The 24,704-nt window shown below is 45.9% G+C and overlaps 11 protein-coding genes across 11 annotated transcripts; 4 read left to right on the top strand and 7 right to left on the bottom strand.

Moving 5' to 3' along the window:
- Positions 1-1,010: 1,010 nt before the first annotated feature.
- On the bottom strand, positions 1,011-2,769 carry B0J16DRAFT_346132 (P-loop containing nucleoside triphosphate hydrolase protein). The gene is made up of 2 exons (XM_046128392.1): positions 1,585-2,769; positions 1,011-1,537 (listed from the first exon to the last, which is right to left on the bottom strand). The coding sequence occupies exons 1-2, from the start codon at positions 2,692-2,694 to the stop codon at positions 1,142-1,144; spliced, it is 1,506 nt and encodes a 501-aa protein (XP_045979542.1). The 5' UTR covers positions 2,695-2,769; the 3' UTR covers positions 1,011-1,141.
- A 123-nt stretch (positions 2,770-2,892) lies between these two features.
- On the bottom strand, positions 2,893-3,600 carry B0J16DRAFT_346129 (uncharacterized protein). The gene has a single exon (XM_046128391.1). It carries the CDS (start codon positions 3,541-3,543, stop codon positions 3,241-3,243), a length of 303 nt encoding a protein of 100 aa, XP_045979541.1. The 5' UTR covers positions 3,544-3,600; the 3' UTR covers positions 2,893-3,240.
- A 74-nt stretch (positions 3,601-3,674) lies between these two features.
- On the bottom strand, positions 3,675-6,084 carry B0J16DRAFT_346127 (uncharacterized protein). Its single transcript, XM_046128390.1, has 3 exons — positions 5,454-6,084; positions 4,915-5,400; positions 3,675-4,863 (listed from the first exon to the last, which is right to left on the bottom strand). Exons 1-3 carry the CDS (start codon positions 5,784-5,786, stop codon positions 3,751-3,753), a joined length of 1,932 nt encoding a protein of 643 aa, XP_045979540.1. The 5' UTR covers positions 5,787-6,084; the 3' UTR covers positions 3,675-3,750.
- A 331-nt stretch (positions 6,085-6,415) lies between these two features.
- On the top strand, positions 6,416-7,395 carry B0J16DRAFT_357177 (uncharacterized protein; the record flags this gene model as incomplete). The annotated part of the gene is made up of 2 exons (XM_046129520.1): positions 6,416-6,702; positions 6,765-7,395. The coding sequence occupies 2 exons, from the start codon at positions 6,416-6,418 to the stop codon at positions 7,393-7,395; spliced, it is 918 nt and encodes a 305-aa protein (XP_045979539.1).
- Positions 7,396-8,596: 1,201 nt separating this feature from the next.
- B0J16DRAFT_402285 (uncharacterized protein) lies at positions 8,597-11,254 on the bottom strand (the record flags this gene model as incomplete). The annotated part of the gene is made up of 3 exons (XM_046132635.1): positions 8,597-9,229; positions 9,290-9,727; positions 9,800-11,254. 3 exons carry the CDS (start codon positions 11,252-11,254, stop codon positions 8,597-8,599), a joined length of 2,526 nt encoding a protein of 841 aa, XP_045979538.1.
- An 803-nt stretch (positions 11,255-12,057) lies between these two features.
- B0J16DRAFT_322449 (alkaline-phosphatase-like protein) lies at positions 12,058-13,661 on the bottom strand (the record flags this gene model as incomplete). The annotated part of the gene is made up of 3 exons (XM_046125706.1): positions 12,058-13,029; positions 13,082-13,336; positions 13,407-13,661. 3 exons carry the CDS (start codon positions 13,659-13,661, stop codon positions 12,058-12,060), a joined length of 1,482 nt encoding a protein of 493 aa, XP_045979537.1.
- A 1,789-nt stretch (positions 13,662-15,450) lies between these two features.
- On the top strand, positions 15,451-16,293 carry B0J16DRAFT_386788 (alkaline-phosphatase-like protein; the record flags this gene model as incomplete). Its single annotated transcript, XM_046131597.1, has 2 exons — positions 15,451-16,072; positions 16,139-16,293. The coding sequence occupies 2 exons, from the start codon at positions 15,451-15,453 to the stop codon at positions 16,291-16,293; spliced, it is 777 nt and encodes a 258-aa protein (XP_045979536.1).
- Positions 16,294-17,657: 1,364 nt separating this feature from the next.
- Positions 17,658-18,862, top strand: B0J16DRAFT_346123 (uncharacterized protein). Its single transcript, XM_046128389.1, has one exon. It carries the CDS (start codon positions 17,895-17,897, stop codon positions 18,825-18,827), a length of 933 nt encoding a protein of 310 aa, XP_045979535.1. The 5' UTR covers positions 17,658-17,894; the 3' UTR covers positions 18,828-18,862.
- Positions 18,863-20,188: 1,326 nt separating this feature from the next.
- On the bottom strand, positions 20,189-21,816 carry B0J16DRAFT_402281 (uncharacterized protein; the record flags this gene model as incomplete). The annotated part of the gene is made up of 2 exons (XM_046132634.1): positions 20,540-21,816; positions 20,189-20,494 (listed from the first exon to the last, which is right to left on the bottom strand). Exons 1-2 carry the CDS (start codon positions 21,755-21,757, stop codon positions 20,189-20,191), a joined length of 1,524 nt encoding a protein of 507 aa, XP_045979534.1. The 5' UTR covers positions 21,758-21,816.
- A 419-nt stretch (positions 21,817-22,235) lies between these two features.
- B0J16DRAFT_322445 (uncharacterized protein) lies at positions 22,236-22,714 on the bottom strand (the record flags this gene model as incomplete). The annotated part of the gene is made up of 2 exons (XM_046125705.1): positions 22,236-22,548; positions 22,689-22,714. The coding sequence occupies 2 exons, from the start codon at positions 22,712-22,714 to the stop codon at positions 22,236-22,238; spliced, it is 339 nt and encodes a 112-aa protein (XP_045979533.1).
- A 673-nt stretch (positions 22,715-23,387) lies between these two features.
- On the top strand, positions 23,388-24,410 carry B0J16DRAFT_322444 (uncharacterized protein; the record flags this gene model as incomplete). The annotated part of the gene is made up of 4 exons (XM_046125704.1): positions 23,388-23,445; positions 23,500-23,913; positions 23,993-24,025; positions 24,079-24,410. The coding sequence occupies 4 exons, from the start codon at positions 23,388-23,390 to the stop codon at positions 24,408-24,410; spliced, it is 837 nt and encodes a 278-aa protein (XP_045979532.1).
- Positions 24,411-24,704: the final 294 nt, after the last annotated feature.

Genomic DNA, 24,704 nt, shown 5'->3' with positions numbered 1-24,704 from the left:
GATCTGACCTTGCTAACAGCATCAGTATCGCGGTAGTCGAAACACTGAGTAGCGCCCAGAGACGTTAGGAATTGATGGTTCTTGGCCGAAGCAATCGCTACTATCGACGATATGCGACTCGCCCGCGCAAGCTGAATAGCAGCCATGTCCCAGCCTGTCGAGCCGCCCCAGATGACAAAAGTCCCCTCTGGATCACGTGCGCCTTCATCGGGAGTGCCCTAGCAATACTAGGCAGCAAAGGCAAACCAAGTCGTTTGTAAAGTGCATCACCAGCAGTCCCAACCATGATAGGAAGGCCAGCAGCAGCATGAGGCGGAGTATTCCCAGGGACCTTGAGGATACACTCTGGCAGGACGGTGATATACTCTTGGTGCGTAGCATGATTCGAGTGGCGAGTATTGCCCGCGACGACATAGCCGGCTACGATATCGCTGACTTCGTATGGTGTAGAGGCAAGACTCGGAGATTCGGGGGCATGGCCGCAGGATTCGTTACCGAGGGCGTAGTTCTTCAAACCGAAGAACTCAAGGGTTCGAACATCCGAGAGGCTAACGCCTGATTATAGGACTTTAATAAGAATCTCTCTATCTTGAGGTTCTAGGACCCGGAGATCGCAGACAACGAATTTTTGCCCCTGTTGTTAGCATAGAGAGCGGTACTCTTGGTTGATGTAGTGGTCACAATTGTGCCAATGAAAATACCTAATTGAGACTGGGTTGGAGGTAGCGGCTACATATAAACGACAAACTCAGCACTCAGACCTACAACACTAATAAAATTAAGTTCTGAAACACTGCATACACTTCACAGCTCCACAGTAACCCTGTTGAACCTTTCTTTAATTACTATGAATAATAAACAGTAGAGCTTGGTACTACTATTAATGGGGGCTACATGCAGCTCAGGTTTCTAGTTATTGCAGGGCAATACCATCTCCGTTGGTGCTGAGCCCAGTTTATGTAATGTACAGTGTAAATAAAGGACCAGTTATCAATTTACATAATATCGTAGTGGAAACACTTAATTGAAGGTTACTTAGATTTATCACGGTAGGGTAAAACTGCAATGAATGGGAGTAACATAAACCTGCTGAAAAATTAAAACGCGAACGATAAGTAACGTACGGATAAATGGCGGTATTCTATGTGGTAGCCTTGTCTTCCATCCCCTCACGGAGGATCTTGACCTGTTTCCTGATCTCAATCCAAAGCTCCAGTCTGTCCAGGTCGTCTTCTTCAGGTGTTGCTCCTGAGCCCTGACTATCGTCCACTAAAACCCAAGCAGCCTCACAACCCGCTTCTGCTGGCTTCGCCTTGGACCGTCCAGCGATAGCCAACAGTGCTGCCACGAACGCCTCTTGGATGTAGGCAAAGCTGAAATTGTCCGTAATTTCAGCAATGGCCCTGCAAAGCTTGTCTGGGAACTCAATGTCCTTGTTGGAATCCAGCTTCTTCTTCCAGAATTGGCAATATGCTTCGCGTTGGTCGAGGTTTGGGTCGGGAAAGTAATACTTTCGGTCAAACCGAGATGGGCGTTTCTAGTCATTCAGCAAGAAATCATACTCAGTAACACAGAAAAGCTTACCGAAATTCCGGGATCCAAGTTTTCCAAGTGGTTAGTGCTGGCGATAATGAATATCCCATCATTTTCTTTCAGACCATCAACCTCGTTCAAGAAGTAGCTCCTAACGTCGGGCGTGACAAGTGAATCAATGTCCTCAAAAACCAAGTAGCAGGGCGCAAACTCTCTCGCCTTTTCAAAAATAATGTGGAGAGAGTACTGGGGCCCCATCCACGATTCCAAGCTGCGAACGTAGACGGTGGGAATGGTCGGAGTTCTGTCTGCCAGCATATGCATGGTCGCTTTGATACTGATCGTCTTGCCGTTTCCCGGAGGGCCGTGGTAGATGAGTCCTCTCTTCCAAGGGACTCCGAGATTCTTGTAGGTCTGCCTGGATTCAAAAAAAGAGATGTGATCGTTAATGAGTTGCTTCTTCATTTCTGGATCCAGAATCACAGCATCCCATGTCGCCTTTTGGGAACTCTTCCAGAGCTCTCTATCCTTCAAGAAGTCCCCCTGGTCATACACCCATACTTCGTCATGCAGATCGGTTGCCCATGACCCGGTGGCAAGTACAAGCTCCTCAGCTTTATGGGTGTTCGCAGTGAGGATGTAATAGTTCTTGACCTGTGGGTAGGCCTCCGAACCATCACGACCGTCAACCAAGTAGACAACGAATTCTTCGCCTTCCCACTTATACAGGAATTTGCCAAAGATAACAGCCTCGCCCAGTTGTCCTTTGTTGCCATTCATTCGTCTAGCGGGTGGTAGGTAGACGGTTACCTCAAGCGACGATGGAACGTCGCCCTTGTCGTGGATTGGATGAAAGGTTGCATGGCCGGCACCAGCAAAAGCCAAGAGATTGCACTGAAACTCTTCAACCACAACTAGTTCAAGCTCAGGGTATTGTTTCCTTAGAGCTGAGGCGAAGACCGAATCGGTATTGATTCGTTTGGCGTTTGAGTGCTCAAAGTATGAGTTAGTCGCTTCATCACCATGGCCTTTCACCGAGTCAAGAGTAACCCTTTGGGTCTCGGCTTTGCCATGTCCGTGGTAGACACGATATCTAGGAACCGAAGGGGTTACAGTTGGAGCTGGTTGTACTGGACGCTTTAAGGTATAAGACAAATCCATTTTGCTGAATCAGCGAGGTTAGTAACTATATCTAGCAATGACTTCTTGAAGATCGATGCTAATGAAGAGTGTGATGTGCTTCATAAAAACAGCTGGCAGAAGCAAAGAGGGGAAGAAGCTTGATTTATGCTGCGCCTGCCTGCTCATCTGACCTATGATTGGATAGTTGGGCCTGAACACCCTACCTACGTAAGCTGACTCAACTGGAAATAGCCGAAGCAAGGGACCCCTCTTCGGGTATTTCTGCATCTGGGCAAGTGATTGCAGGGAACAGACGGTCCATTCAATGGGGAAGAAAAAGTTCTGAAAAATCACAATGAACAAAATAGGATAATTGAAAAATTGCTGCATAATTATCTTAACATTCCTACCAACGGAGAAGTCGTAAAGGTTCTGTAATAAAGTGAGCATTGTGGATGACTTTGAAACGTTAATCTGAAGAACCTGCCCACGTTTTGCCAAACTCATGCAGACCGTGGAAAGGACAGCTTACCCCTGTATTGGAGGCCAATTTGATAACCAGTACTGTCGAATCTATCGCGTTCGTCACCAAAACTTGACTTGAACCCGGCTGTGTTGGGTCACCTCTCTCCCTGTATATATGTTAACTATTGTATGGCAGTTAAAGTCAGGACTCTGTGATTGAATGAGAGGAAAGTGTGACTTGAGGGGAGTAGGGTATACTGGTCTTATAGGTAGCGGTGGATGTAGAATGGTAGACGCTATTGATTGTTGGCGAGGAAATAAGTGATACTGAGACTGAGTTGTGACAGTCGCTCTGAGTAGATGAAGTGAGACACAAGTGGCGAGAATCTGCCAATGTAGTTTATGGCCCTCGAAGCTAGACATGTTGGTGATATCACAACTCTTGATCCGGAGGGGAAATTACTCGATGCCTGCGTGATATGGCGAATTGATAATGGGGAATGGAAGAATGACAAGTCGTCTGGTTATCGAGTTAGGTATATAAAATGCAGCGCCTCTGACTTGCTGTATGGGAGAATGGCCTCGTGATGGGAACTTGTGACTTTTACTCGCCCTATGCTTTGAACTATATTAAGAATTACTATCCGGAACGTAACTAAAAGCCTCTGTAGTAAGGTCATTAATAAAGAATTCGCCCCACGAAACATCACACTCTTGATTTATGTCCAGCATCGCAGTGTCAAGCCAGGATGACAGATCATCTACTTGGAATTGTTCAAGTCCACCAAACTCCCAACACATTTGCGTCTCCATCGTCTCTGGCAGGCTGTTGCTTCCAGACTCAATTCCCAATTCACTGATGCCATCGCTTGACACATTAGTAATCTCTATGGCTTGATCCTTCAAGTCCGCAAATACCGCATGTCGTGTTAGATCCCGATGAATGTATCCAAAGTAGGGAATCAGGACTTTCTCTGGCAATCTACCAGATGAAGTTTCATCATTATAGAGGGGAATACCCAATAACATGTCAAGCATCTTTCGGCACTGACCCGCAATCTTGCATCCCCCCTTCTCTTCTCTGTCAAAGATGCCCTTAACTAGAGGAATTAGGTTCCGATCCTCGTTTGAGATTGGAGTTGTGGTTGGTGACAGAGTCAATATCAGAGCCACAGCAGCCATGAATGCGACAAAAGCGGTCGTTTTGCAGTCGAAAATATTGGCACCGCCAACGCGAGAGGACAAAAGGAGAAATCTTTTAAGAAGTTGCCGAGAAGCCTCACTACACACCAGCCTATGAGAGTCTCGGGGGGATGTCAACTCTGAGCGGGCGATAAATGATAGATGGAGATTAATCCGGATATGGAAGAAGTAGAACTGTAATAATAAACGGGATCTCAGCGTATCAATTTCGGAATCGGAGGTAGGAAGTGTGCTGGGTGGGTCCCACCAGCTCGAATGCATCGAGGAAGCGATAGTATCCATTTGCTCGTCAAGAAGCATTGAGCTGGCAGAGGATGGCTTCCCAGGAATCAAATTCCGATCAATGACCTTTCCTGCAATGAAAGCACAACGTAGAATGAATCGATTCTCTGGAGTTGCGTGTTCAATGCTTGGGCCAAAATGGGCATCGTTGAATCCGTAAGGAAGGCCAAGAAGAAGACTTGCAAAGCGATCTCCGTGGTAGAAAGCCCACCAGATACCCTTGAGCCGAGGGGAATCCATTTCACGTCTATACAACCCCTACAGCAGTGTTAGTGTTGGAAACTGCAGTTATAGTCAAGATGAATTTACCATAACTTCTGCGATGGTAAGACCTTTCCGGTACATGATCCAAGACTTTCGAGGCTGCCCGATATCGCTATAGGCTTTAGCCAACAGCAGGAGAAGTTCCAGGTCCTCTGCCGAGTATGACTGGGTCGAACTGGGGATGGAAAGGCTCTCAATAAACTCGTATAGGTGATGGTGCTGACTCGTGCTGCGTGCATAGGCGGCAACAAGCATGCCTACTTCGGCAGGGATGCTACTCGTATAAGCACGCGCAGCAAAGGTGGTCAGGTCCTCATATGGTCCTTGGCAGATGGCCTGAGTTTTATGACGAAAACTACTCCACCAGGCCCCGTTCCTGGACAGGGTAGACATTAAGACATCATATTCTGGGAGCGCTGAGCGAAGTTTTGAGCAAACGTGGCTTGTGCTTTGTGTGTAGAGCGGTTGAATTTTGTAAGTTGCTGTGTTGTGAACAGATGCAGGCAGTTGCAGATGACCCTCCATAGATCCCTTGAATTATAAGCAAACAGTCGAAATGAAGCGAGCATCGCCAACCAGCTTACCACTACGTTGTTTAGCAGGCAGATAAAAGGCACTCGTGTATCTGCCTCGACTGGCTCGTCTGTAAGGTCTAATGCTTGAAGATCTAGAGCTGGGTCTCGCGATACCTGAGCATGATGTTTCACCATCGATTCGAGAGCAATCGCCCCCTCTCGGAAGCTTGCACTCTCATCAGAAATCGGGCCGCGATCCACGGGAGACACATCTCGCTGATCGAGGCAACGGGACCCACGGCCTGCACATTGGATGCAAGTAGATGCATCGCTAGAATGAAACTTGCATCGTATCTTTCTTCGTCTACCTAAAATGAGAGTTAGACGAGCATTGTATGACATGGCGGTTCTCCTGTAGTACACATCTGAACTAACTTGCTGGACATACCCCTAACTCATATTGTTTGTGAAAGTTCATACTAGCAAATAACACACCAATACTATGCCGGAATTGGGAAAGTAACTCACATTCACTACAGCTATGCGTCCCCTTTCTCATCTTCCGTCTAGCGGCGACGGACTGCGACATGGCCTCCGGAGCTGCAGGCTAGGTAGACATATAATGCCCGAAAATGGAGGTACTTAGGGTGTTTTCACGTGAGCAGAGTCTTTGTTGGACGGAAAGTTGCTTCGCATAAATGAGGCATTAAAGATAACGGTTGGCTCTATCAGTAGTGAGACGGACGAGTTTGGTCCGCATCACGTGATATAAGCCGCGTATCTCCGTCACTTGTGGCTTTCCCATGCTAAGATATGACCAAACTCAGACCTTAGCAGTCGAGCTGGAATTTTGTACTGTAGTTAATAACTAGAAAGCTACTAAAGCCACTGATGCATATAAGTATATAAAGATGGAGAGCTTCCTCCTTTTCAGTCGTTACTATCAACAATTCACTCCAACAATTCACAACCAATCTACACCCTTATCTATCTACTCTCAAACCGCCTACAAAAGCACAAACGTATTTACCATGGCTCCTCTTGTCTGGCTTGTTACTGGCACTACATCTGGTATCGGCGCTGCGTTGGTCAACCAAATCGTTGCCCGCGGTGACAAAGTCATAGCCTCTGGTCGCAAAGCCGACCAGAGACTCAGCCACCTCAAGTCAAATAACGTAGCCATCCTCGATTTGGACATCACGGCCGGATGGAATATCGTAAAGGCTCAGATCGACAAAGCTTGGGAAATCTTTGGACATATTGATGTTCTGTTGAATAATGCCGGTGCTTCCGCCACGAGGTGTGCGGAAGAAGCCGAGTAAGTAGAGTTCTATTCACTTCCCCTTTTGATTTATAAGCCCCGCTAATCAGGAATGATAGTGATGCATACGTCAACAACCTTTTTCAGGTTAATGTCTTTGGCCACATGGATGTCACGCGCGCCATACTCCCACACTTCCGCGCCCAAGGACGTGGTCGAATCGGTTTTACTTCGTCCGCCAGCCACTGGGGCCCTCTCCCCTTTATGTCCCATTACGCTGCGTCCAAGGCTGCTCTGAGCACTTACATCGAGAGCCTCTACAAGGAGGTTCGACCCTTTGGCATCTCCTGCGTCGGTTTTATGTGCGGCAACTTTCCCACCAACCTTGGTCTCTCACGAGAAAATGCCCACCAGGAATTTCAAACCCAAGCTCCTGCGATTGCTGACTACAGGAAGCTCCAGGAGGAACTGGGAGCTATGTTTATGAAAGCCTTTGCTCAGAGGACGGGTGAACTGGAAAAGGTCGCTACGGTCATAGTGGATATTATGAAGGGTGAGGGGATGGCGGTTGGGAAGCCATGGGCGGTTAATATTGCTCTAGGATCCGATGCGTTTGACTGCGGACAGCAGAAGTCTGAAGAGCAACTGAAGCTACTGCATGAATGGAAGGATGTTAGCTACGCTACAGATCGGGATAACCATGATCACATTACAAATAAGCAATACCTAGACTTTGCTTCAATGCTATAGAGTAGTAATAGATTATTATTGTAGATAATAATAAAATTCTTCAAAATAAGGGCCTTACGCTCTCTTAAAGCTAGTAGCCTTTAGATAACAGTTAATATATAATAAGCCTGTTAATACTAAGATTGGTTTTATTTGCAGCTACATAACGTTTTAGCTTTTGCTCGATTTACCAGTTAATATAGTTAGCAATATTCTTTTCTTAACATCTGCTGCAAAAATCTAAACTCTAGGCGTTCTCTTTTTCGACCTAACACCTAAAGCTGGACATCTCATATAGGGGGATACGGTAACTGGGATGACATCCTGCTATTCGAGCGTCGACGGTATGAGCATCCTCGACGCAATAGGGTCGACCACGAGATCCCACCATCGTTATAACGAAAGGATACAGGCAACGAGGAGAGGTGGTTCGAATAGTAGTTGTATTGGGCCTAAACATCAGTGTTTGTTGGTCAATCAACAGAAACTGCAAATGCAGTATGCAGAGAATGGCTCACGTTCGCCGATTACCTCACCACCCGCCTTAATCAGATCGACTGGGCCATTGCCAGACCCTCTTTCTTCTAAGAAGCTGATAAGGATACTAACAAGCAAATATTGATAAACTACACCTTGGGCGGAGATCGGCTCCACAAGCTGGGGATATGGTGCAGAACTGTACCCGATAAACGTTTTAGTTTGCCCGACCCCATATGTGGCCCAAATTTCCAAGCCTTATGAGTATAATTACACTCTTGTCATGAAACGTCTCAACGAGTAAGAGCTTCGCATTGATCGGCTGAACAACGCTGTTAACTCTGGCATCAAGTTTAACGATGCTACAAGTCCATTGAATTTAACCATTTTAGCATCTATCTCCATACCACAGAGCCTATTAGCGACGTTGCTGTCTATTAGTACCGATCCATTGACTGAACTCTTTCCTGCGATGAATTGGTGGGCTATGGTTTCTACACAGTAGTAGCCATTATCTCCCGAGTACTGTTAGCACTGAACTCGGCAAGCAAGTGGCACTAAAGGGCAAAGTCATCCATATTAATAATGCCAATGCCTGCCAATCAAAGTGTAGATAAGGCTAAGGCTGAGAAATTGAAAAGAAATAGTACTGTATAATGTAGCATTTGATATAAAGGTTCTATAGCTAGAAAGTTATTCTTGAATAATTTCAAGCTTGGTGTTGGAGTAAGTGACAAAAACACTATTACTCACCTATATTGTAAACGAATATATCTGTCTCAAGCATATTCCAAACATCTTCAAACCCAATATCCGTAAAGCTTGACAGTCCCCCACAAAGTGGATTCCCCTGTCTATAGTCATCAGGTTGCTCTTGGGAAACCCCAGGAGTTCTGACGGCCGACCTCTCTATCTGTCCCACCAAGCCGTTTGCATCACTGGACGTCAAACGTGCCACCCGTTTGAACGTCGCCTCTCCCCTGGATATAACGCTAGTCCTTTCTCTAAGTCGCGACAGAATTGACAGGAAGGCTGTGGGATAACCCCAAGCCTTGTAAAGACCTTCTACATAGGTGGTCGCAGAAGTGAGAAGCTCAACATCTGACCTCGCGAGCCTACTTGTTGGAGCACGGAGAATGCTGAGTGCCAGCGTGACGCTGGCAAGAGTTATCTGCGGCGCGCCTTTCAAGATGGCCTGGTCTTCTGCATCGGCTAGTTGAAGTGTTTGTGTGATCAGATTACGTGCGGCGGTGATACACAACGAGGCGACGCCGAGAAGAGCTTTCAATTCGAGCTTGTCTTGACTCCATTGCTGTACCCTATTCTCGAAGCTCGCTCCTGGAAAGAGGATGGCAGTACGAAAGACAGCTATTTGGGCCTATCATAATGTGGTTAGTTCGAGGTTTGCTCAGCAGGGTGAGTTATTTAACGAACTTACCTGATGAAACTGCTGCGCCAAAAAGACTGCAAGTGCACGACGATTCGCAGGTTCTGGGCCGAATGTGTTATAATGGGGCTTGACATTCTCTGGCAAAGCAGCCTCCCACATGGCGAGCTTCCGTGTCAACCCAGCTGTCTCTTCAAACATGTCCATGCCACAAGTGAATTTCCGAGTATAGAGCCTATCAGAGATCTCACCCATGATGTTAGCAAGAGAGACCCACGCCTTGAAGAAGATCAGTGGATCTTCGTCCTGAAAAATCTCTCCCCCAACCTCTGGCGTGAAGACATACCCGTCGTCATCGATAGGCTCATAGTCATTTTCTGAATTAATGCCGGACGATCGACCACACTCAATTTGCAAGAGCTTCTCGAGCGAGAAGCAGGACCACCACAAGCGACGCCTTATGCCCTCTGCGTTGACCAACCGCTGTCTCTAAGTAGTCGGTAAATTGTTCTGGTCGTGGGTTATCGTCTTGTGCAACCCCAAGGATGACGCGAGGCGGACTGCTTGGCCTGACATATACGAAGCTTGGCCATCCTTACCGAAGCTTCTTAGGCTAATGGCGATTAGGACCAAGGCCTGCACGCTCGAGTAATACGGCATTGCATTTAGGTGAGATTGAAGACCATAGCAAGCTTTTAGATATGATGTTCGCATATCTAGAGTGTCATAGTCTCCATCCAATTGGTAAATCTCGCCCAGGCCGATGCACAATATGGCATAGACGATTGCGAGGTTGGGAATCTGACTTTGAGATATTTGACTTCCTATCGATCCCGGACTTTGCAATTGCAGCTCTAGAATTGTGTCTATCAAGGTGAAGATTCGCTTTTCGTCGATTATGGGGAAAACTGGCCACACACGGCCGAGGAATGCCTCGATGCAACGTGATATTAAGGGACGTAGTGGAAGATCGGGTAGATTGAAAAATAGCGGGAGATGAAACTCTTCACTGAGCTCCTTGCCGTGTCGGAATAACGGAGCTGTGGAATCGAATCCATAAGCAAATAGCCATAAATCGACAAAGTTGAACAGACAATGAAGACTGCTACCTCCGAGAACCTTGATTCTATACGGAGAGCCATCTGTATGGATAACCACGTCTGGGCTTACGGCAGACGGATCCTGCAGTCCTGCTACTGTGGTTTTTTGGCCTTGATCCTTTGAAGTCTCGTTATATGCCCGTGAAAACCAACTCATGTCATCTCGATTCCCCGTATGTTGATGCCTCCCCACTGACGAGCCATGTCTACTGGTTTGTGCAGTGGTGGAGTGCGAGCGGACGGATGCAGGATCGAACGCAGCTTCATTTCTATCGACATGGGGGAATTGAGAGATGCTTGTATGCTGATTTTCTTGTGACACCGAGACGCTTTCCATTATTTCAGAATTGACTTGACCGGAATGTCGTCTTTCATTGCCTTTCTGATTATTTGCAGCCGAAGCAGCAGAAATAGGCGACGAGGGTAGTGGTTGATGGCAATCGAATTGTGGCTGCTCGCGTAGTTGTTCTTCGCTTTCCTCTTTGCTGTCTTCGTCGTCGCTACCTCTCTGCTGCTCCTTATCGTTCTTGCGACGAACCGCCCTTCTTCTCTTTGCCATGGGCGCATTTGGCCGTCTCAAATCTGAAGTTGTACAATCGTCGCCCCGGCTCGTGCAATTTCGACATTTCGGTTGGCCTTCGTCGCATCGGACCTTGCGTCGTCGACAGGGATCACAGGCTAGTGACAGCCTGGCGCGTACAGCCCTGGAATGAGTACGTCGAGCATATTGAGGCTCCGGAGTGGTGTTGGTGTCAGTATGGGAATGATTCCTGGTACTTGTGTTGACCGTGATAGAGGATGGTATTGATGTGAGACACCGAGCAGCCTCGGTTGCTGTCTCGGCCCAATTCGGGCTGTGTTGTCCGGCCGCTGATGGTGAATCGGCAAAGGGCAAAAGCCCAATATCAAGAGTCATGTTTGCCATTGAAGAAGCTTCTGGCATTATAAACTTCTTTGTCCGTTTCCCTCACAATATGTCGATGCAATTCGCTTCGTAGAGTCGCAGCGTAGAGGAATATAAAGGTCCAAATTGTGGAACACTTAGGTCTGAAAATTCAGCACGAGTGAGAAAAACCTAGTCACAGCAGGCGCAGCGAATATAAACTTTCATTTTTCCCCTCTCGCCAAGGTCCAAGGTTGGTCGTGCAATTACATTGTCATTGTTCCAAACTAGTCTCCGGTTGATATTGCCGGGTTTAACTCAGACCGAAACTTGGCGTCGACGAATGTGGAGAAACTTGAGAAATTCCGGGGAGGTGAACGGTCCAGCCGCAATCTCGGCCCGCCGAGTGACTGATCTTCATCCCGCTAACATCATCAACAACCTGTACTCGTCCTTTTCCGATGTCAATCGCCTTTGTAAGAGAGACAAAAACTCATGTCGTCTTAAATGGTGTTTCTCGCTGCTAGACAGATTAGCTAGACCAAAAGGAAATTAGTTAGGCGAATCATTTAGTTACATGTATATCCAGACTCAACGATTATTCTGCATTTCGTATTTCGTATTTCGTATTTCGTATTTCATATTTCGTTTTTCCTATTTCGTGTCTATCTGTATTCTTATTATTCTTCTACAGAAATATCACAGCATTTTATGATCGCAAAAGTCCGTGTAGAGCATCATCAGCCTTTGCAATTTGGGGAATCTTATCTACCATCAAAGAATGAGAAAGATGCTCCCTCACTTATATTTTCGTCGAAGTTATAATCCAAGTTACTTTAATGAACCCAAATATCACCAATTTCATTCATCTTGTCCTCCAGCATTTTCTTCATCTCATTGAAGACATTCTGATATTCTGAGTTCTCAACCTGGTTCAGCACCTCCAGAGGGTCTTTGTCACAGTCAAAGAGTTCCCACTCCGGAGGTTCACCACCGGGATTGGCTCCGGACAGTCCGAAATCGCGATTATACCAGTAGATAATTTTGTATTTTTGGTTTCGTATGCCATAGTGTGCCCTTGCCTCGTGAGGTATATCGTTATGCATCCAGTATCTATGATACGCGACCTTCTGCCAGTACTCAGGAGTCTCTCCATGCAGAAGCTTTCGGAAGGAAAACCCCTGCATGTAAGATGGGATGGGACAGCCGGCGATATCGAGCCATAGGGGTGCGAAATCAACGTTCCTGACAATGTCGTTACAGACACTGCCAGCCTTGATCTCGGCGGGATATTTGATCAATAGCGGCATCTGGAAGGATTCTTCATAGATGAAGCGCTTATCGAACCAACCGTGATCGCCAAGGAACATTCCCTGATCGGAGGTGTAAATAATCATGGTATTATCCGAAATCTCCTTGCCCAGCCCTTCTACGTAGTCAATGATTCGACCAACGTTGACGTCAACAGAGTGAAGAGTACGGCAGTAACGCTTCATGTAGCGTTGGTACTTGAAATGTCTCAACTCATCTCTGTTCTTAAAAGTATAGTGTTCTCCGGTTTCTTTGTCGATGAGGACCATCTTTGTCACATCCTCGGGGTAGGGCACCTTCCTCTGCTTCAAGAAGGGCAAGAATGGAAGAGCTAGCTCTCCTACATCATCATCACCACCCTCAGGTTGAGAGAGTCCGAGATCCTCATAGGTCAGATCGTCTGAGACCCTCATCTTGGCGGCTCCAGCGGCTGCCGCACGGTTCTTATAATCGTCGTCAAATGTCTCGGGAACCTTGATGTCTTCTTGGTATAGGTGCTTGTGTTTGGGATCGCATTCCCAGGGCCTGTGGGGGGCCTTGTGATGACACATGACGAAGAAAGGCTTGTTTGTATCTCTCTTTTTCGAGGAAGTCGATGGTCTTGTCGGTAATGATGTCGGCGCAGTAACCCTTCTCTTTGATCTTGCCGTTAGGACCGATGAAGATGGGGTCATAGTAGGCACCCTGGCCGGGAGCCACTGACCAGTAGTCCCAGTCTTTAGGGCAGTGCGCAGGACCATCGCCCAGGTGCCATTTGCTAATCATGGCAGTCTGGTATCCTGCGCGGGCCATGTGTCTGTGAGCCTGCTCGCAGACAGTGAGTAATTTGAAAAAGCGACCTGATGATCATTATAAATCTTGGGGTAAAACTTACCTGAGGAATAAGGTTGTTGATCTTGTGGTCGAGCGTCATAACACCATTTACATGGTTGTGTGTGCCTGTCAAGATAGTGGCGCGACTGGGGGTGCATATCGAATTGGTCACATAGCAATGATTGAACAACATGCCGCCATCAGCCAGACGGTCCAGATTGGGTGTATGATTGATACCAGCGCCGTAGGCGCTGATGGCCTTGGCAGCATGGTCATCAGCCATGATGAAGATGATATTGGGCTGTATTTCCGACATGTTTACCACCTTGTTTGGGAGAATGGTATACGATTGTAATGTATACCGCTGTTCAAATTTTGCAACGCTGTCTATACATAATATGGACTGCAATGCTTGCTCGATTTTCTCGGCTGGCGACGCTCGTCAAGGTGGGCCTGCTCCCAGCCGAGAGAATCACATTTTGATTTGCGGCGCCTTATGTGCTTAGCCGAGCCGAGCGCCGTCTATATTTTTCTTCTAGGGTCTAGATTTTCTGTCTAGCGTATAACTATAATATCAATCCAGGATCTGGACTGGTGGTTGCAGTAGACTAAACCAACTCTCTTGGGTCTGGTCTAGCGACAACTTTCGGTCGGTAAGTGCGGAGTTTGCAGGGGCATCAAGCCGAACCGAAGGGTGGGAGAAAGTGAACCCCAGCCGAAACTTCACAGAATATCAGTATAATATACTCCAACATAACTTTGGTTCTGTATTATTTAGATAGCCAAAACTCATCCCATCTAAATGAGGTGACTCTTGAAGTACTCTTTGTTTCAATTGTAACTCCAACACCTCCAAGTCCTTTCCCCAAACGACCATATGGCAGACCCCAGGACAAATGGCAACGGGCCAAAAACAACAAATGGCGACGGTGCCAAGAAACGCCCCAACCTGATCATGTTCATGCCTGATCAGCTGCGCTACGATGCTCTGGGCTTCACTGGTAACCCTGTCATCAAGACACCTAATTTGGATGCTTTTGCTAAACGTTCTGCTACCTTCAACAATTGCTTTGCTCAAGCCAGTGTATGCGCCAGTCACGATGCTCCATGTTTCTTGGCTAATACCCTCACATCTCTGGACATCGGTCTCTTGATTGTTTGATTCAGGAGTGGGAAATGGACATGTTCAAATCTCTCAAAGAAGGTAAGAAAAGAAAAACATGCCATCGAGACATGATAGGATCACTTTACTGACGCAGTTTGTATGCTGATCAGATGGTTACCACGTCGCTCATCTAAGTCCTCGCGGTCACATGTATGCTGACGCCCAAAGTGTGCCTTTTATTGTGAATTGCCTAAATGCCTAGCTGCTGACTGAATTTTCCCCTTCTAATGCTAGCAAAAAAACATAAGATAACTCCTTTATCTCTTACAATAACGTAAAGAGGTTAATAATATTATATACCTAATTAGTATCTTTACTAAAGGTTACTATATTACTTCTTTTAATAGTAGCTTTAAATTAAGCTACTTTTCTTAAAGCTTTTTACTTTTAATTACTTATATAAGTAATAGTTAAAAAGAGAAATACCTTATATATAAATAAATATAGCTTTACTTAGATAGTTTCTTTTAAAAACCTAGAAAAAGCTTTCTATAGTTACTATATAAAGAGTTCTTTTAGTAAGTTTACTATAGCTAGTAAATAAAAGCTAGTTTAAGAAATAACTATCTCTTTAAAAACTATAACTATAGCTTTATTATATTAAAGGTCTTTAATAAAGTTATAAACTATAGGGCTAGGTATTATATAAGAAGTATAGTTATTATAAGGTATAGCTATTATCTATATTAAGTCTTTACTTTTAACTATCCCTAGGGACTTATTAATCTTATTAAGGAGGTATAGTTATAGTATATTATAGCTTATTAATATAGGTAGAAGAAAGAGAAAAAAAAAGCTAGATTAAAGCAAGGAAGGTATTTATACTATACCTAAACCTTATGTATAGGTAGGGTAAAATAAGGTTATGTGTAGGCAAAGGAGTTATAATGCCCTTTGAAAAGTGTAAATATTACTGAAAACCTTAACCTTATCTGATCGTATGCCAACGCCAAGGTCACTGAACGGCTTTCTTGTCGAGCCTGATGATGGAAACCTCTTCCGATCTCGAGAGAAGATGGCAGAGAGACAAAAGACTGAGGCGTCGAAGGCATGGGCACGACTTTTCTATCTTGGCTCTCGGGAAGAAGACGAATCCTTTGATTTTGATGAGGCTGTCACCCGCGGCGCTGTTGAGTGGCTGGGTACCAAGCCCCCAGAGCCCTTCTGCCTCTTCCTACCTCTCATCTGGCCCCATTGCCCTTTCGAGGTTGAGGAGCCCTACTTTTCGATGTACGATCGCTCTTTGATGCCCGAGCCAACATGGGTTTCTTCCAAGACTGGTCCCGAGCCCGAATACATGAGACAAATTCGCGAGGAGTATGGCATCACTGGCACTACCAAAGAGACGTGGGCTGAGATTGCTGCAACTTACTATGGTATGATCACACGACTTGATGATCAATTTGGTCGTATCATGAGCCGTGTGGAAGAGTTTGGTTACTGGGACAACACCATGACCATGTTCTTCACAGATCATGGTGAGTATCTCGGAGACCATGGTCTTATTGAGAAATGGCCCTCGGGCGTGAGTGACTGTTTGGTCAAAGAACCTTTGATTATTGGTAAGTACCTCACCCTCCTTATCTGCTACGATGTCAGATTTCCAAGCTAATGGTTTTCTGTAACAGGTGGTGGACCAATCCCCGAAGGGATCGTCATCAACGATATGGCCGAGATGGTAGACTTGTTGCCTACAGTCTTTGAATTATGCGGCGTCCCAGAGCTCTATCCTCACAACGGCAAATCACTGATGCCGCTTATCAAATCCGTTATATTAGATTAGTATTAATTATAAGATCTTAGTACTAATTATTGTTAAGTATTTTAATAATATAGTTAGTAAAAGATATAAGGCTATATATAGGGTAATTGATCTACTTATTAGATTATAACATTTTTAGTAGCTAGGAAAGTCTGTATTAGGGATTTCTTACTGGAAGCTCACGTTCGTCCTTCTCTTTTATGTATACATAGATCGTTCTCCTGTTAATCTCACATACAGAATGCCAGCCATTCACACTATCTCGACGCCACCCAGTAAATACAGTTATCTATCAATTGTTTACTCCCACTGAATAACGACTGATTACTGTGTTGTAACATATTGTAAGCTAGACCTATGGGAGACGCTAAGATTCTTGACATGTGCCGTGAGCTTGAATGGAAACGCCACTTCCGGTCGTTCCGATAAATTAATTGTAGCTTTGAAACCACCTCTTCTTCTACCTCACTTGCCCTCTGACCAATTTCAAAGCCCATACTATAGTACCGAGCAAAGTTTCGTCAGATGAGATCCCGCTGTTACCTTTTCCAAGTCTTGACGTGCTTTCACTCTGATCTACTTGCCCCAACGAAAGCTATTCCATGCCATTGTTTATACCTTCCACTGACATCATGACACTTGATGTTGTTATTCAATTGTAGCTCGAAGCTCCCATATCAAGTCCTTCGCCAGAGCCGCCAAGCCTCTTGCAATGTGGGTATTCGTCAATTGGAACTACTGTATTGCCTGGGTATTATCCTACCTAGGTCGAGGTTTATTCGATGCTGATGGCGATGATGAGAGGCATTGCTGTGGCCCGTTTGGGTACTCTAAGCGAGGGATAAGTGACCTACTGTGACACTCTGCGAGGTGGTGGGGTAACTAACCAATCTTTTGCATGATAACGTTATGGAATAGCGGAAACACCACCTCTAGCTAATAAAGTTTTGAGACGTAATCATTTCGTCAGTCATCAACCAGGATCGTTAACTTGGACTTAACCACCGGCTGTATTTGTAAAGCTCCGTGTAGTGACTAATAAGCAAGTAATCGCGCAAGCCACAATAGCCATGGGTCACAATCAAGCTATGTTCACCAAATCGAGCATACAGGAGAGGATCTCAAGAGCCTTATTTCTCTAACTAATTGAGGGGAAAGATGCGCTGTTTTGATAGAGTCGCGCGGGAAAACCACGTGATCAATGCTCGACCAATCAGCGCACCGCATTTGCTGACTGGGGACTCTTAGTTATTGTTGGCAATTAGTAATACACCACATGCTGTGTGAGTTATGGACGGTAACGCCGGTTGAAGACGACTTGGACGAAAAGCGATGCACAAGCTTAAATAATCCACTGTGGCTTAATCTTTTATCGTGCTCACACTCCCTGCCATAGCCATAGCGGCTTGATCTTTCGTGACGGAAGATTAAATCAACATAAAATCCATTACCTCGCAACTGTACTTCTCTTAGCCTCCAGGTCTCAGAAACATCTGAAGTTGAGCTCGGCTTGACTTGAAAAAAGATTGACACAGCCGTTAATTGCAGATCAGCTTGCGCGACCTATCTCTTGAAGTGAATCTGTTACGATTCTACTGTTCAATTTTACGATTATTTACAAGATGGCTCCAGCAGTCCAGGGTCGAAAGATAGCGATTATTGGTGCTAGCGGCAAGCTCGGAAAGCCCACTATCGACGCCCTCGTCGGATTGGGCGCCCACACTATTACCGCTGTTCAGCGACCTGAGGCTGCTAGCACGTTTCCTACCGGCATCACTGTCAAGAAAGGCAACCTTAAAGATGAAGCATTCCTCACTGGGGTTCTCAAAGGCCAAGACGCCCTCGTCTTAATGCCGCCTTTAGCTCAACTCGTAGAGCTTCAAGAGCCTGCCATCCGCGCAGCCGCTAATGCTGGCGTACCCTATATCCTTCCATCTGAGTTTGGCCCTGACCCCTTTGCTGGCCAGCTTGTAGAGGAGAATGAGCTCCTCATAGCAAAGAAACGCATTCGAGATTTGATTGAAAGCCTCGCTGTCAGCAGTTGGATATCTATCGCTGTCGGCCCGTGGCTCGATGAAGGTCTCACTCAGGGCATGTGGGGTATCGAACCAAAGACTCGCAAGGCAACGATCTGGCGAGGCGCTGATGCCAAGATGAACACGGCGACCATCTCACATACTGCCGAAGCAGTTGCTGCGGTGCTGAGCTTACCGGAGGCTGATTTGACCAAGTACAAAAATAAAGCTGTGTATACGCCATCCTTCCACCTAACACAGCGAGAAATCCTAGACGCTGTTCAGCGCGCAACAGGGACGACAGACGTGGATTGGGACATTAAGACGCATGACTTTAATGAAGTGGCTAAAGAGTATGAGTATCAGATCGCTCAGGGTGACGGGGTGGCACCTTTTATCAAATTCTTTGTCACACATTTCCTTGAGGGCCATGGCGGCGACTTCAATCACAAGGTCGATTCGATGGAGTTGGAGAAACTGGAGCAGTTAGGACTACACAAGGAGGACCTCATACAGGCTATCAAGGTGGCCTTGCAGTAAATTAAACATAATGCTATGAAATCGTAGATAACGTGATTCGTCTCTTGTAAAACCACAACACTATATTACTATACCTTTCCATTAATTATGTGAAGATGATTTTATACGATTCCTTGGACATGTCTTGAAAGATCTTCTGAATAATGTAGAAAATTCAATGCTACAGTCCGAACATGCTGGGAGGTCTGCGTGAATAAAAAATCATCTTCGTCCCAAAGCTTGAATCTGAGGACGCTGAAATCGGACACTAGCATGTGGCTCACGGGAATTATCACTGACATACATTTGCTCGTTAGAACAAGTTGCTTTCCAGAAAATGAGCTAGCGAATATATTATACCCAAGGAAATCCACTTTGTAGAATGACTGATTTCCAAGGTCTTCTAATACGGGGTTATAGCCTGGGGATTGACTTCATATTCTATAATCCCTTGTGATCAGCTTTGTGATCGTGACTGGGTGTAAGACGTTGCAACGTCCACGCACCGTTAACGAGAAGCCCAAGTCTGGTTGTCAACTCGACTGAATGACATTCTGCGGTTAAAAGGTACACTATATTGGAGCTTTCCCTTGCTTCGTGGTTGGCTTCCAAGAATTTAAGCTAGACTTCCCCGCGTTCTCCGATGTGCTGACAACATTGCTGTGAACTCAGCTGTACCAAACTTCAGATGTTGTATCCCCCGTATCATAAGATGGCGTCCGTCATAATGAGGTCATCACGCGTTTTGCCCACCAAAATATGCGGATGACTACAAAAAGCTACAGGCGCGTCAGCAGTACGCTGGTACTTGGCTCCTACCTCGCCCTAAAAATTAACCATTCAAAGCCTTGATGCTAATCTCCAGCATTTTGGGCAAACGTCTCACTGGTCAAGTCATGACGTATCCCCCCTTCTGTCAGTTGGTCTTACACAAGGCGGCCTAGGGGCTCGGCATGAAATTCCAGCAACTTGACAGGATAGGACCATTTATCAGAAATCCAGGGATAAAGCGCTGCAACCTTTCCTAGTCTTAGTCACTTGGCAGGGATGCAAGCATTTAATTCATATACAACAATTACTTTCAGTCTTAGCACCTTTCATGCGACAGAAAGTTAAGATGGCGAGGTTAAAACGGGGACTAATATCACTAGCGTGTCCACATGTTGTCAAGAAAGTTAGTTCATCACTCATTTGCATGTGCCCAAATGCTTTGATTGAGATGATACCCACATTCTCCAAGTTTCTCAGTACTCCCTCGCAACAACAGAGCCACCAATTTGAGTTGCTGACCAAGAACCGTAGCGCAATTCCCGGCACATCTCTTAAGAAGACTTTTACACCTAACTGGCACCCTTTATTCCTGCGTCGTCATTTCATATCTCCTACGCGTCATTACCACCCTCGTGGCTGAGTATTAGGTTAAATGCCGGCCCAAAGTTGCAAGCTGTGCTTGTTCTTTCCTGCTCCCGTCGTTGTCTGGCATTGACCTGCTCGAGCACAAGGCTCAGCTCTTTTCGCACCACCCTCTCTTGGTCTCCTTCTTCGGAGATAGCCTGCTCAGGGCATGTTGCTTTATACTTTTGTCCGACCTCTGGTTTCACAGGCTCGGAATGCTTTTGCTCCATCTCATTCCTACTTCTCATCTCGAAATCCACAGCAGCATCAAGGCGCTCCTTGAACTCCTTTTTCTGCAGGTCTTCCCCAAGCATCGCAAAGTGGCATCTGCGAAATACTCCAAGAGCACTCAAGATGAGGCCCACAAGCTCCCAAGCAAACAAGATCGGTAGTGCATAGTGCAGTTGGGGATTGCAACCACGAGACCAGATATCTATCAGTACTTGATAGAGCTCGTGGGCGGGAAATATGTACCCGATGCGATAGAATGCCGGGCTTAGATCGAAAGGCAGCAGAGTAGAGGTGACATTGAAGATAATCCATGACACGAGGGCCATTGGGACAAACGGATGTGGTAGCCATATCGTAAACACATCAATGGTGAGAAAGTTGATATGCGCGAAGAGCCACAAAACGACCCAAGACAACACAAACTGGCTTCCATTGATATTCCAGCCTGATTTGAAACCCCAGATGGTACCGATAACGCACAGTGATCCAATCAACGTGTAGGAGAGGGAAATTGCATTGCGGACAATAATAATTCGGTATGGGTCAACACGGGCATATAGTTTAAACTGAGCATAAAGACCATTAATGGTACCAAGGTAGAAGAACTCTTGGATTAGAACCAAGATGATAACCACAGTGTTATAGATTGCTCTCGATCCTTGAGATGTTGGCTGAATGTTGATAGATTGGAGCTTCCAAGGGTCTGCGAGGACCGAAAGTGTAGCAGGGCCGGACACAGATGTAACTTTGCCGGTCCCGTTCCCAGTACTGTATGCTACCCTGGCTGCCTCAGATAAAAGCCCAAGGCTGGCTGATATGGCCGAGTCGACAGTGGGCGCATACATAGCTTCGTTCCATATGTACGTCAGCACATCAGTGTTGTCATATGCCGATGCTGCTGCGCTGTCCGTCAATGCATCTTGTAGCCTGTCTGATGCGCCTGGTGACACGTAGAGGGCTCCCCAATATGTTGTCTTACAGACAGCTTCGAGCAGATCGATCGGGGCGGGAAAGTCTGAGGGCGATTGTTGAATCAAAGATGGAAATGCTGGCCCTTGGAGAGCAGCATAAGCACTCAGCACAGCGCGGCCAATGGCGCCTCCGTCATAATCAACAAAGACGACATGCAGATTGTGAATATGGCTCGTCTGCAGGAATAACGACCCAAATATATAGCTGAAGAGGCCAAGAAAGAGAAGCTGGAGGTAGAGGAAGTTGGTGCCCGCCGCCTTACAAAACGATTTGCGGACAGTCTTCGGCACCTGGCTGTTATTTGGTGGGCGATTATCGCAGGCCCTTGGATACAAAGACTTGATTGACGGCATTCTCAGAAATTGCGACCCTTTCGGGTTTGATCACTCCTGGGTTTGGTTTGAGAAACTTGGTCAAACGAGGATGAAAGAATGTAGAAGTTAATAATATGGGAATGTTTCCAGACAGGGACTTACAACTTTAAATAAATTGGCTTCACTTATCATACTGTCACTTCCAAGCCGTTATTGCCTGTACTGCCGGCAAGGCCGCAAATGCCGCTAATGCCGCTAATATTACTGATGCCGCCAGTAATACTGGAGCGATTACATATATATCCCGTACTGCCCCAGATTCGAGTTTAGTGATTAACCTTGCCGGAGTCAATTATTTAGTGTTTAATAAGATAATTTATGACCGCAAAATGGCCCTGTATACAAGGGTAGGTGGTTGACGGCAAGAGGCGGGAAAATGTCGTGCACGTTTCTGGGCTCACTGTCGAGCGTACGTCAGGGTTGATACGTTGTGTTTCGAGCAGCAGCCTGACCACATTCAATCGGCCAAGAGCGTACCCGTAACAAAAGGCAGTTTGTAAGTAGAAATTGCACTTATCTGCGAGACAATCTTTGTGGCCGAGAGGGAGATGAGAAATATCCAATTTGCCTGAAATGATTGCAACATGGAGTACTGTTTGCCGCTCTGGAGTTCCACGTTGGGATCTGCTCCACTTTCTAGCAAATATTTGCAAATGTGAGGATTACCACCTTTTGCGGCACAGTACAATGGGTTCAATTGGTCTTTTGGGTCGCTCATATTGACAGCTTGACCCCCTCTATGAGGGCCTTGACGCCTGCTAAGTTGCCCCCTACAACGAGTGTCCATATAGTGAGGCATTTCGCACGACCATGTAGCCGAAATAGCTACAGTGTTACGACTTCACTACATTCCAGGCTGGAAGTTCACAAATATCATAACGCAGCAGGTAACAAGCTGAAAGGGACTTACCAGACCTCAATTTCATTCAGCGACATTACATATATATAAGGTAATAATCATCTATCTTAGTTATTAATGATACCTTCTATTAACTTTCGAAAAAAGGACTAACATCTCTCTGGACATCAAAATTATCAATTCTGGGTGGGCTATGTCTAAAACCCTGTCAGGGTGGCTATGCACTCTAATGCACCCGCTGTATAGCTGATTGGTCGGGCTGTTAGCTCCCACTGTATGCTAAGCATGCCGTCAGCATTTCTCCGCCGCTTGATAAAGATGGTAGCAAAGACTTCCTCCTACATTGTTCTAGAATCCACCAGCTGAACAAAACAAATCCTCATCTTGTGTATATAAAATTAATTATAGCCCGTAGTACTACTGACGAAAATCTGCGTTTGTTTAGTTTTCTGGACTACTGTTTCCTGAGCAGCTAAACAAGAGTTAGTCTTTGCCGTTATAGGCGTGCTGCATATGCATGTATGACCCTGGCCAAGACTGACATTATCATGCAAAACTGACCAATGCCAGCAAAGCAAATGATAGATGTCCAGTAAGAACCCTGCCTCTACGCCGCGGGAGGAGAGTTTAGATAAGATAAATGAATATACTGAAAGTTGAAAATGGGGTACAGTCCAGTCCCCCCGAAAGTCTTTCCTGATTTCCTCTTGTCTTTCTTAACCAGACCATCCACAAAATATTTCTAGCGCTATGGGTGCAGCCTCCAAGGAAATGAATGCGACTCCACCAATATGTTACGATGATTGTGGTAGGTCAATTGCTTTTGTCTTCTGCCGATTGCTAACCTATCTCGCTCCATTAGACGATGCCTACCGGATTGCCCAATCCTATGGCAAGACTTCAGACCTATGCTGGGAGGGTAGATCATTCAAAGTTTTATATCAACAGTGTCTGGCTTGCATTGCCGACAACACTAATAGGTCCAAAGGCACCGTGCGAGATTACATCCAGCCGGAGCTTAAGGACTTTATCAACTATTGCGAAAAGAGAGAAGTAACTGTCCTCACAACGGTATATTCAACCAGGGTTACTACGGTTACTGGCTCACAAGGACCGGTAACATCAACAATTGTGATGGGTGAAGTGATCAGAATGGGGGGAGAGACTTCGTCGTTTGCAGGTTGCGAGTCTTGCAGCGTAATCACCATGACAGATGCCAATGACAAAACCTTTAAGATCACGATGGGCCCTCAATCGGTTACCGATTCTTTAGCAAGTATGTCAAACCCCCGTAGTGCCGGCCGGTCTAGCTGGCTAACATTAGTGATGAACATTAGGATACTACACGCCTACAGTCACTCCTAAATCTGATAGTCCGGGAACAAATGGTATACGATGGGGCACCACTCTGGCGGGGAACATGCTAAATGTTATGAACCAGATACATCCATCAAGCCTCATATAGCTATCATTGTTGGCTCTGTCATTCCCTCAGTTCTTCTGATTTCTGTGCTCGGTTTCCTTTCCTTTCGTTGGTTGAGGCGGAGGACAGCAGCTAAAGAGCAGGGAGGTCCCGCATCAGACGAAAGGGGATGGAATGATGATAAGCCTCAGTTACACTCTGAATGTGTTGAACGTCCGACCTTTGAGCTTGAGGACTCGGTTCCTGTGGTTGTAGTCATTGCCGCCGCAAAAGAAAGGTTGGAGATGGCAGTAAATGAGCCAGCTGCCTACGAGATGCCGGTAGGGAAGGGATGTCCTGGAAAGCTTTAGGTGGTTAGATTGAAGCTTCCGTGGGTTTAGTATTACCATAATCTTTTTTCCAGAATATTTATTATAGAGCTTTACGTTACTCGCATTTAAAGAAAGCTTTATATTAATAACATTTGTACATAGGTCAGCTTTTGGTTCACTTTTTACCCAATCTCGTAAACAACTAGTCAGTCTTGAAGATATAAATGAACGTTCCCATTTGAGGGTAATATCAATACACTAGAATCAGTACTTGATAACTGCATAAAGTGATAATATTCTAGATTTGCTGCAGTAGATATTACTACAATAGCC

The sequence above is a fragment of the Fusarium flagelliforme genome (genome assembly GCF_020744385.1).
Source record: "Fusarium flagelliforme strain FIESC 12 MPI-CAGE-AA-0113 chromosome Unknown B0J16scaffold_6, whole genome shotgun sequence".
Lineage (NCBI taxonomy): Eukaryota > Fungi > Ascomycota > Sordariomycetes > Hypocreales > Nectriaceae > Fusarium > Fusarium flagelliforme.
Note: the sequence above shows the minus strand (reverse complement) of the source record. Positions and strands in the feature narration are given on the sequence as shown.